This window comes from Salmo trutta, chromosome 14, assembly GCF_901001165.1.
Source record: "Salmo trutta chromosome 14, fSalTru1.1, whole genome shotgun sequence".
In the NCBI taxonomy this organism is placed as follows: domain Eukaryota; kingdom Metazoa; phylum Chordata; class Actinopteri; order Salmoniformes; family Salmonidae; genus Salmo; species Salmo trutta.
In genome coordinates this window covers 2,104,892-2,117,617 of record NC_042970.1, presented here as the reverse complement: position 1 = coordinate 2,117,617, position 12,726 = coordinate 2,104,892, and the positions used below count along the sequence as shown (strand labels likewise).

Sequence of the window (12,726 nt, the reverse complement as noted above, 5' to 3'; positions counted from 1 at the left end):
ACTAAACCCTAAACATCAACTACATCTTGTGATAAATAATGTAGAAGTTGAGCAAGTCGAGGAGACTAAACTGCTTGGAGTAACCCTGGATTCTAAACTGTTATGGTCAAAACATATTGATACAACAGTAGCTAAGATGGGGAGAAGTCTGTCCATAATAAAGCGATGCTCTGCCTTCTTAACAACACTATCAACAAGGCAGGTCCTACAGGCCCTAGTTTCTACCTTAACAACACTATCAACAAGGCAGGTCCTACAGGCCCTAGTTTCTACCTTCTTAACAACACTATCACCAAGGCAGGTCCTACAGGCCCTAGTTTCTACCTTCTTAACAACACTATCAACAAGGCAGGTCCTACAGGCCCTAGTTCTGTCGCACCTGGACTACTGTTCAGTCGTGTGGTCAGGTGCTACAAAGAGGGACTTAGGAAAATTGCAATTGGCTCAGAACAGGGCAGCATGGCTGGCCCTTGGATGTACACAGAGAGCTAACATTAATATGCATGTCAATCTCTCCTGGCTCAAAGTGGAGGAGAGATTGACTTCATCACTAATTGTATTTGTGATAACATACATGATAACATACACACTAAGACCACCTGGCTGGCCCTTGGATGTACACAGAGAGCTAATATTAATAATATGCATGTCAATCTCTCCTGGCTCAAAGTGGAGGAGAGATTGACTTCATCACTACTTGTATTGGTGAGAGGTATTGACATGTTGAAAGCACCGAGCTGTCTGTTTGAACTACTGGCACACTGTTCGGACACCCATGCATACCCCACAAGACATGTCACCAGAGGTTTCTTCACAGTCCCCAAGTCCAGAACAGACTATGGGAGGCGCACAGTACTACATAGAGCCATGACTACATGGAACTCTATTCCACATCAGGTAACTGACGCAAACAGTAGAATCAGATTATTAAATAAAAAAATACACCTTATGGAACAGCAGGGACAGTGAAGCAACACAAACATAGGCACAGACGCGTTCGTACGCAAACGATAACATAGGCACTATTCACACACGTACACATGGCTTTTTTGTTGTAGATATGTGGTAGTGGCGTATGGGCCTGAGGGCGCACACTCAGTGTGTTGTGAAATCTGTTCTGAATATATTGTATTGTTTTTAAAATTGTCTAACTGCCTTAATTTTGACGGACGCCAAGAAGAGGAGCTGCTGCCTTGACAGGAACTAATGGGGATCCATAATAAACCCCAGGAAGAGTAGCTTCTGCCTTGGCAGGAACTAATGGGGATCCATAATAAACCCCAGGAAGAGTAGCTGCTGCCTTGGCAGGAACTAATGCGGATCCATAATAAACCCCAGGAAGAGTAGCTGCTGCCTTGGCAGGAACTAATGGGGATCCATAATAAACCCCAGGAGGAGTAGCTGCTGCCTTGGCGGGAACTAATGGGGATTCATAATAAACCCCAGGAAGAGTAGCCGCTGCCTTGGCAGGAACTAATGGGGATCCATAATAAACCCCCAGGAAGAGTAGCTGCTGCCTTGACAGGAACTAATGGGGATCCATAATAAACCCCAGGAAGAGTAGCTGCTGCCTTGGCAGGAACTAATGGGGATCCATAATAAACCCCCAGGAAGAGTAGCTGCTGCCTTGGCAGGAACTAATGGGGATCCATAATAAACCCCCAGGAAGAGTAGCTGCTGCCTTGGCAGGAACTAATGGGGATCCATAATAAACCCCAGGAAGAGTAGCTGCTGCCTTGGCAGGAACTAATGGGGATCCATAATAAACCCCCAGGAAGAGTAGCTGCTGCCTTGACAGGAACTAATGGGGATCCATAATAAACCCCAGGAAGAGTAGCTGCTGCCTTGGCAGGAACTAATGGGGATCCATAATAAACCCCAGGAAGAGTAGCTGCTGCCTTGCCAGGAACTAATAAGGATCCATAATAAACCCCAGGAAGAGTAGCTGCTGCCTTGCCAGGAACTAATAAGGATCCATAATAAACCCCAGGAAGAGTAGCTGCTGCCTTGGCAGGAACTAATGGGGATCCATAATAAACCCCAGGAAGAGTAGCTGCTGCCTTGGCAGGAAGTAATGGGGATCCATAATAAACCCCAGGAAGAGTAGCTGCTGCCTTGGCAGGAACTAATGGGGATCCATAATAAACCCCAGGAAGAGTAGCTGCTGCCTTGCCAGGAACTAATAAGGATCCATAATAAACCCCAGGAAGAGTAGCTGCTGCCTTGGCAGGAACTAATGGGGATCCATAATAAACCCCAGGAGGAGTAGCTGCTGCCTTGGCGGGAACTAATGGGGATTCATAATAAACCCCAGGAAGAGTAGCCGCTGCCTTGGCAGGAACTAATGGGGATCCATAATAAACCCCCAGGAAGAGTAGCTGCTGCCTTGACAGGAACTAATGGGGATCCATAATAAACCCCAGGAAGAGTAGCTGCTGCCTTGGCAGGAACTAATGGGGATCCATAATAAACCCCCAGGAAGAGTAGCTGCTGCCTTGGCAGGAACTAATGGGGATCCATAATAAACCCCCAGGAAGAGTAGCTGCTGCCTTGGCAGGAACTAATGGGGATCCATAATAAACCCCAGGAAGAGTAGCTGCTGCCTTGGCAGGAACTAATGGGGATCCATAATAAACCCCCAGGAAGAGTAGCTGCTGCCTTGACAGGAACTAATGGGGATCCATAATAAACCCCAGGAAGAGTAGCTGCTGCCTTGGCAGGAACTAATGGGGATCCATAATAAACCCCAGGAAGAGTAGCTGCTGCCTTGCCAGGAACTAATAAGGATCCATAATAAACCCCAGGAAGAGTAGCTGCTGCCTTGCCAGGAACTAATAAGGATCCATAATAAACCCCAGGAAGAGTAGCTGCTGCCTTGGCAGGAACTAATGGGGATCCATAATAAACCCCAGGAAGAGTAGCTGCTGCCTTGGCAGGAAGTAATGGGGATCCATAATAAACCCCAGGAAGAGTAGCTGCTGCCTTGGCAGGAACTAATGGGGATCCATAATAAACCCCAGGAAGAGTAGCTGCTGCCTTGCCAGGAACTAATAAGGATCCATAATAAACCCCAGGAAGAGTAGCTGCTGCCTTGGCAGGAACTAATGGGGATCCATAATAAACCCCAGGAAGAGTAGCTGCTGCCTTGGCAGGAAGTAATGGGGATCCATAATAAACCCCAGGAAGAGTAGCTGCTGCCTTGGCAGGAACTAATGGGGATCCATAATAAACCCCAGGAAGAGTAGCTGCTGCCTTGGCAGGAACTAATGGGGATCTATAATAAACCCCAGGAAGAGTAACTGCTGCTTTGGCAGGAACTAATGGGGATCCATAATAAACCCCAGGAAGAGTAACTGCTGCCTTGGCAGGAACTAATGGGGATCTATAATAAACCCCAGGAAGAGTAGCTGCTGCCTTGGCAGGAACTAATGGGGATCCATAATAAACCCCAGGAAGAGTAGCTGCTGCCTTGGCAGGAACTAATGGGGATCCATAATAAACCCCAGGAAGAGTAGCTGCTGCCTTGGCAGGAACTAATGGGGACCCATATTAAATACAAGTCTCCATTCTCTCGTCATTGTGTGCTTGTAAACAAGCACCACATGACTGCGGACTACCGCTAAGTTTCATAATGAAAAATTTGACAGGTGAAATGAAGAATCTAATCTAATCTCCTAACGTGTTGCACACAATTCAAATAAATTGTTTGACAGTATTGAAAAACAATCCTGTGGCTATTTCCAAATACCCCGGTATACTGCCCTGCTCTATACATACACGGGATACTGCCCTGCTCTATACATACCCTGGGGTGCTGCCCTGCTCTATACATACCCCGGGATGCTGCCCTGCTCTATACATACCCCGGGATGCTGCCCTGCTCTATACATACCCCGGGATGCTGCCCTGCTCTATACATACCCCGGGATTCCGCCCTGCTCTGAAAATACCCCGGGATGCTGCCCTGTTCTGTACATACCCCGGGATGCTGCCCTGCTCTATACATACCCCGGGATGCTGCCCTGCTCTATACATACCCCGGGATGCTGCCCTGCTCTATACATACCCCGGGATTCCGCCCTGCTCTGAAAATACCCCGGGATGCTGCCCTGTTCTGTACATACCCCGGGATGCTGCCCTGCTCTATACATACCCCGGTATGCTGCCCTGCTCTATACATACCCCGGGATGCCGCCCTGCTCTATACATACCCCGTGATGCTGCCCTGTTCTGTACATGCCCCGGGATGCCGCCCTGCTCTGTACATACCCCGGGATGCCGCCCTGCTCTGTACATACCCCGGGATGCCGCCCTGCTCTATACATACCCCGGGATGCCGCCCTGCTCTATACATACCCCGGGATGCCGCCCTGCTCTGTACATACCCCGGGATGCCGCCCTGCTCTGTACATACCCCGGGATGCCGCCCTGCTCTGTACATACCCCGGGATGCCGCCCTGCTCTGTACATACCCCGGGATGCCGCCCTGCTCTGTACATACCCCGGGATGCCGCCCTGCTCTGTACATACCCCGGGATGCCGCCCTGCTCTGTACATACACCAAGGCACATATTGGCTGGAACAGTGACATCCAGCTATTCAGGAAAATTGTCAGGGCCCTCCCTACCTATTTATCATAATACATGAAATTTCACTTGTTATTATTTCACTCTGAGTAGGTTGTGAGCATGTCGTGATCTCGCTGCCCTTTCCAGTTATGAGCCTAGGTAGTAGGCTGCCTGATAAGGTGTGTGTTCAGTGTGTGCGTAGACCCAGTGTTCCTGTCTTACCTTGTGTGTGTGTGTGTGTGTGTGTGTGTGTGTGTCCTCCTCCTGCAGGTTGCGGCCAACACCCCCATTATGTACTCTCAGGAACTCTTCCAGCTCTCCCAGTATCTGCAGGTATGTATGGAATAACAGGGACACCTACTGGCCACACAGTGCTACTGCATGGCACTGTGCTTTTTATGTCTACTTTACTTTATCTGAAGATTTGAACTGTTCGCTCTTGCGATCAGCTCTGTCTTATGCTGACGGGCCCTACGTGTTATTATGCTGACGGGCCCTACGTGTTATTATGCTGACGGGCCCTAGAGCTAGGCCTAGGCTACCTGGCCTGATTATGCATAGAGCTAGGCCTAGGCTACCTGGCCTGATTATGCATAGAGCTAGGCCTAGGCTACCTGGCCTGATTATGCATAGAGCTAGGCCTAGGCTACCTGGCCTGATTATGCATAGAGCTAGGCCTAGGCTACCTGGCCTGATTATGCATAGAGCTAGGCTACCTGGCCTGATTATGCATAGAGCTAGGCTACCTGGCCTGATTATGCGTAGAGCTAGGCCTAGGCTACCTGGCCTGATTATGCATAGAGCTAGGCTACCTGGCCTGATTATGCATAGAGCTAGGCTACCTGGCCTGATTATGTGTAGAGCTCGGCCCAGGCTATGTGGTCTGATTATGCATAGAGCTAGGCCTAGGCTACCTGGCCTGATTATGCATAGAGCTAGGCCTAGGCTACCTGGCCTGATTATGCATAGAGCTAGGCCTAGGCTACCTGGCCTGATTATGCGTAGAGCTAGGCCTAGGCTACCTGGCCTGATTATGCATAGAGCTAGGCTACCTGGCCTGATTATGCATAGAGCTAGGCTACCTGGCCTGATTATGTGTAGAGCTCGGCCCAGGCTATGTGGTCTGATTATGCATAGAGCTAGGCCTAGGCTACCTGGCCTGATTATGCATAGAGCTAGGCCTAGGCTACCTGGCCTGATTATGCATAGAGCTAGGCCTAGGCTACCTGGCCTGATTATGCATAGAGCTAGGCCTAGGCTACCTGGCCTGACTATGCATAGAGCTAGGCTACCTGGCCTGATTATGCATAGAGCTAGGCTACCTGGCCTGATTATGCATAGAGCTAGGCCTGGTATCAGATCCCCAAATGGGCACATTATATATTTCTGATTGTCTTAACTCCCCATCACTGGAGCTTCTCAAAGTAATTTTATCTTTGCCTCAAAAAGCAAGTAAACAAAGTGTGTTTTTACATCCATTGAGAATGACAATAGTTCCTCAATTTTGTCCTATTTAAAAACCTCTTTCCAGTCCTCTCCCTTTCCATAACCACACGGCATGACAGGGGAAATATGTAATCTGGTGGTAATGTCATAAAATAGGCCTACCTGGTTACTCCTTATCCCTTGCAAATAGCCTACAGATGTTTCTGTCCAGACCTCACTGGCACAGGGAAACTCTGATACCATGTTGCAAGTTTGCTAGCCAGAGCTTCAGGCACAAGTTAATAGTTGACACAATGTTTCAAGTACCTTGTGGACAGGCCATGCATAGCCAATGTGATTTATGGGATATTTATTTTTATCAGGATATTTTCTACCTGCAGGCTGCAATGTTTTTAATTTGTTGGCTTTATGAAGGCTATTTTTACATGTTGTCAATGGTTACTATTTAGGTTTTTCACTTTCATTTAGATTTGAATAGAATTTTGATTAACTACATGACAATGATTTTGACATATGGAGACGTTATTATAAATGAAATTAAACTGTTCCAAGAAATATGTGCATATGAAAATCATAACTGGCAGGAACATCAGTAGAAATGGTCATTTCTAGGCCTAGCTGACCTGATAAAATGGAAAGGCTGCCGACAGCCTATTACCTGCAACTTCAGGAGCGTAAGTGCAGAATCTGTGAAGGCCGGGAGGAGGAGGAAGGAGGAGGAGGGTCGATGAGGAGGGTCGAGGTCCGGAACAGGTTTTTTTTCTTCTGGTTAGGTATCTTGATCTCTGGCTCCCTCTTTTTAGTAATGCGTCTTAATTTTTAATCACAGTGCTTAAAGCATCAGGCAAGCTCATTAGATGGATGACTGACGATGGATACAGCTTGGTGTGTGTGTGTGTGTGTGTGTGTGTGTGTGTGTGTGTGTGTGTGTGTGTGTGTGTGTGTGTGTTAGAGGTCGACCGATTATGATTTTTCAACGCCGATGCCGGTTATTGGAGGACCAAAAAAAGCCGATGCTGATTAATCGGCCGATTTTTCTTTTTTTATTTTTTTTATTTGTAATAATGACAATTACAACGATACTGAATGAACACTTATTTTAACTTAATATAATACATCAATAAAATCAATTTAGCCTCAAATAAATAATGAAACATGTTCAATTTGATTTAAATAATGCAAAAACAAAGTGTTGAAGGAGAAAGTAAAAGTGCAATATGTGCCATGTAAAAAAGCTAACGTTTAAGTTCCTTGCGCAGAACATGAGAACATTTGAAAGCTGGTGGTTCCTTTTAACATGAGTCTTCAATATTCCCAGGTAAGAAGTTTTAGGTTGTAGTTATTATAGGAATTATAGGACTATTTCTCTCTAAACGATTTGTATTTCATATACCTTTGACTATTGGATGTTCTTATAGGCACTTTAGTATTGCCAGTGTAACAGTATAGCTTCCGTCTCTCTCCTCGCTCCTACCTGGGCTCAAACCAGGAACACATCGACAACAGCCACCCTCGAAGCAGCGTTACCCATGCAGAGCAAGGGGAACAACTACTCCATGTCTCAGAGCGAGTGACATTTGAAACGCAATTAGCGCGCACCTGCTAACTAGCTAGCCATTTCACATCGGTTACACCAGCCTAATCTTGGGAGTTGACAGGCTTGAAGTCATAAACAGCGCAATGCTTGAAGAAGAGCTGCTGGCAAAACGCACGAAAGTGCTGTTTGAATGAATGCTTACGAGCCTGCTGGTGCCTACCACCGCTCAGTCAGACTGCTCTATCAAATATCAAATCATAGACTTAATTATAATATAATAAACACGGAAATACGAGCCTTAGGTCATTAATATGGTCGAATCCGGAAACTATCATCTCGAAAACAAAACGTTTTTTTCTTTCAGTGAAATACGGAACCGTTCCGTATTTTATCTAACGGGTGGCATCCCTAAGTCTAAATATTCCTGTTACATTGTACAACCTTCAATGTTATGTCATAATTAATTACGGCCTTTGTTAGGAATAAATGGACTTCACACAGAGAAGTGACACAATTTCCCTAGTTATAAGAAATTCATGTTAGCAGGCAATATTAACTAAATATGCAGGTTTAAAAATATATACTTGTGTATTGATTTTAAAGAAAGGCATTGATGTTTATGGTTAGGTACATTGGTGCAACGACAGTGCTTTTTTTCGTAAATGCGCTTGTTAAATCATCACCCGTTTGTCGAAGTAGGCTGTGATTCGATGAGAAATTAACAGGCACCGCATCGATTATATGCAACGCAGGACACATTAGATAAACTAGTAATATCATCAACCATGTGTAGTTAACTAGTGATTATGTTAAGATTGATATTTTTTTATAAGATAAGTTTAATGCTAGCTAGCAACTTACCTTGGCTTCTTGCTGCCCTCGCGTAACAGGTAGTCAGCCTGCCATGCAGGCTCCTCGTGGAGTGCAATGTAAGGCAGGTGGTTAGAGCGTTGGACTAGTAACCAGAAGGTTGCAAAAACGAATTCCCCCTGAACAAGGCAGTTAACCCCCGTTCCTAGGCCCTCATTGGAAATAAGAATGTGTTTTTAATCTGACTTGCCTAGTTAAATAAAGGTGTAAAAAAAAAAAAAAAAAATCTGCAAATCGGTGGCCAAAAATAGCGATTACCGATTGTTATGAAAACTTGAAATCGGCCCTAATTAATCGGCCATTCCAATTAATCGGTTGACCTCTAGTGTGTGTGCAGCTGAAATCGGAAGTTTACATACACTTAGGTTGGAGTCATTAAAACTCTTTTTTTCAACCACTCCACAAATTTCTTGTTAACAAACTATAGTTTTGGCAAGTCGGTTAGGACATCTACTTTGTGCATGACACAAGTAATTTTTCCAGCAATTGTTTACAGACAGATTATTTCACTTATAATTCACTGTATCACAATTCCAGTGGGTCAGAAGTTTACGTACACTAAGTTGACTGTGCCTTTAACCTCTCTGGGCCAGTGGGACGCTTGCCACCTACTCAACAGCCAGTGTAATCCCGTGGCGCGATATTCAAATACCTTAGAAATGCTATTACTTCAATTTCTCAAACATATGACTATTTTACACCATTTTAAAGACAAGACTCTCGTTAATCTAACCACACTGTCCGATTTCAAAAAGGCTGTACAACAAAAGCAGAACATTAGATTATGTCAGCAGAGTACCCAGCCAGAAATAATCAGACACCCATTTTTCAAGCTAGCATATAATGTCACATAAACCCAAACCACAGCTAAATGCAGCACTAACCTTTGATCTTCATCAGATGACAATCCTAGGACATTATGTTATACAATACATGCATGTTTTGTTCAATCAAGTTCATTTTTATATCAAAAACCAGCTTTTTACATTAGCATGTGACTAGCATTCCCACCGAACACTTCCGGTGAATTTACTAAATTACTCTTGATAAACGTTCACAAAAAACATAACAATTATTTTAAGAATTATAGATACAGAACTCCTTTATGCACTCGCTATGTCCGATTTTAAAATAGCTTTTCGGTGAAAGCACATTTTGCAATATTCTGAGTAGATAGCCCGGCCATCACAGGCTAGCTATTTTGACACCCACCAAGTGTGGTACTCACCAAACTCCGATTTACTATTAGAAAAGTTTGATTACCTTTGCTGTTCTTCGTCAGAATGCACTCCCAGGACTTCTACATCAATAACAAATGTTGGTTTGGTTCCAAATAATCCATAGTTAAATCCAAACAGCGGCGTTTTGTTCGTGCGTTCAAGACACTATCCGAAGGGTAAAGAAGGGTGACGCGCCTGACGCGTTTCGTGACAAAAAACTTCAAAATATTCCATTACCGTACTTCGAAGCATGTCAAACGCTGTTTAAAATCAATTTTTATGCTATTTTTCTCGTAAAAAAGCGATAATATTCCGACCGGGAGTGGTTGTTTTCGTTCAAAGAGAGAGAAAGTAAACATGGTGTCGGCTCGTGCACGCGCCTCCAGTCTCATTGTCCCCAGATCGACCACTTACCAAATGCGCTAATGTTTTTCAGCCATGGCCTGCAAAGCCACCATTCATTGTTCTGGCGCCTTCTGAGAGCCTATGGGAGCGTTAGAAAATGTCACGTTATGCCAGAGATCCCCTGTTTTGGTTACAGATGATCAAGAAGGCCAAGAAATAGTCAGAGAGAGCGCTTCCTGTTTGGAATCTTCTCAGGTTTTGGCCTGCCAAATGAGTTCTGTTATACTCAGACACCATTCAAACAGTTTTAGAAACTTTAGGGTGTTTTCTATCCAAATCAAACAATTATATGCATATTCTAGTTACTGGGCAGGAGTAGTAACCAGATTAAATCGGGTATGTTTTTTATCCGGACGTGCAAATACTGCCCCCTATCCCCAACAGGTTAAACAGCTTGGAAAATTCCAGAAAATTATGTCATGGCTTTAGAAGCTTCTGATAGGCTAATTGACATAATTAGAGTCAATTGGAGGTGTACCTGTGGATGTATTTCAAGGCCTACCTTCAAACTCAGTGCCTTTTTGCTTGACATCATGGGAAAATCAAGAGATCAGCCAAGACCTCAGAAAAACAATTGTAGACTTCCACAAGTCTGGTTCATCCTTGGGAGGATTTTCCAAACGCCTGAAGGTACCACGTTCATCTGTACAAACAATAGTACGCAAGTATAAACACCATGGGACCACGCAGCCGTCATACCGCTCAGGAAGGAGACGTGTTCTGTCTCCTAGACAGAACGTACTTTGGTGTGAAAAGTGCAAATCAATCCCAGAACAACAGCAAAAGACCTTGTGAAGATGCTGGAGGAAACGGGTACAAAAGTATCTATATCCACAGTAAAACGAGTCCTATATCGACGTAACCTGAAAAGCCGCTCAGCAAGGAAGAAGCCACTGCATCACAAAGCCCTGACCTCAATCCTGTAGACAATTGTGGGCAGAACTGAAAAAGCATGTGCGAGCAAGGAGGCCTACAAACCTGACTTAGTTACACTAGCTCTGTCAGGAGGAATGGGCCACAATTCACCCAACTTATTGTTGGAAGCTTGTGGAAGGCTACCCCAAACGTTTGACCCAAGTTAAGCAATTTAAAGGCAATGCTACCAAATACTAATTGAGTGTATGTAAACTTCTGACCCACTGGGAATGTGATGAAATAAATAAAAGCTGAAATAAATCATTCTCTCTTCTATTATTCTGACATTTCACATTCTTAAAATAAAGTGTTGATCCTACCTGACCAAAAACAGGGAATTTTTACTAGGATTAAATGTCAGGAATTGTGAAACTGAGTTTAAATGTATTTGGCTAAGGTGTATGTAAACTTCTGATTAACTGTATGTTATGTTTCCTCATAGTTATGCGTTATTCACTGTATATTTATTTATGTGCATTTCATCATTAGTGTCCAGGACCCAGTTGTACAGGGCGGGGTGCAGACCCAGTGCCCTGGGTGTAATAATGAGCTTGGAGAGTACTATGGTGTTGATGGCTGACCTATAGTCAATGAACAGTGTTTTGATGTAGGTATTCATCTTGTTGGGATGGGATAGGGCAGTGTGTAGTGTGATGGTGATTGCATCGTCTGTGGATCTATTAGGGCGGTAAGGAAATTGGAGTGGGTCCAGGGTGTTAGGTAAGATGGAAGGTGATATGATCCTTGACTAGTCTCTCAAAGAACTTCATGATGACAGAAGTGAGTGCTATGGGATGATAGTCATTTAGTTCAGTTACCTTTTGCTTTCTTGGGTACAGGAACAATGGTGGTCATCTTGAAGCAGGTGGGGACAGCAGACTGGGATAGAGAGAGATTGAATATGTACGTAAACACTCCAGACAGCTGGTCTGCGCATGCTCCTAGGACGCGGCTAGAGATGCCGGACCAGCCCTGCGACGGTTAACGCTCTTACATGTCTTACTCACTTCGGCCACAGAGAAGGAGAGCCCACAGTCCTTGGTAGCGGACCGCGTCGGTGGCGCTGTGTTATCCTCAAAGCGGGCAAAGAAGGTGTTTAGCTTGTCCGGAAGCAAGACGTGGGTGTCTGTGACGTGGCTGGTTTTCCCTTTATAATTTCTGACTGTCTGGAGTCCCTGCCACATGTGTCTCGTGTCTGAGCTGTTGAATTGCGACTCCATGTTGTCTCTGTACTGACATTTTGCCTGTTTGATTGCCTTACAGAAGGAATAACTACACTGTTTGTATTCAACCGTATTACCAGTCACCTTGCCATGCTTAAATGCGATGGTTCGCGCTTTGTTTTGCGTGAATGTTGCCATCTATCCACAGTTTCTGGTTTGGGTAGGTTTTAATAGTTTCTTTACCTCGCCCCGCTCTCTCCTTCCCTCTCCTCTCTCGCCCTTTCTCTCCTGGTCTCCTTCTCTCTCTCCCCCTCCTCTCTCCCCCTCCTCCTCTCTCCCTCCCTCGCCCCTCTCTCCCCCCCGGCAGGAGGCCCTACACAGAGAGCAGATGTTGGAGCAGAAGTTGGCAACGCTGCAGTGCCTACTGGCCACCACGCAGGAGGCTTCAGAGAGCAGCTGGCAGGTACTGTTAGTGTTTTGGAATTTTATTGACAGATATAGGTTAAAATGGTGAGATGATGCAACACAGGAAGTTGGCGGAATAGAATGTAACCACTGCCTCCAGTGCCAATATGTGGTCCTGAGTCGTTAGCAGTACCACC

At 45.1% G+C, this 12,726-nt stretch overlaps 1 protein-coding gene across 3 annotated transcripts in view; it reads left to right on the top strand.

The window, feature by feature from the left end:
* LOC115207228 (sarcolemmal membrane-associated protein) overlaps positions 1-12,726 on the top strand; it is a 103,497-nt gene that overhangs the window by 33,795 nt on the left and 56,976 nt on the right. For all 3 annotated transcript variants that reach the window (XM_029774201.1, XM_029774203.1, XM_029774202.1), the window contains exons 5-6: positions 4,839-4,901; positions 12,492-12,587. In XM_029774201.1, the coding sequence (XP_029630061.1) occupies positions 4,839-4,901; positions 12,492-12,587 (159 nt within the window). The remainder of the gene's footprint in view (positions 1-4,838; positions 4,902-12,491; positions 12,588-12,726) is intronic.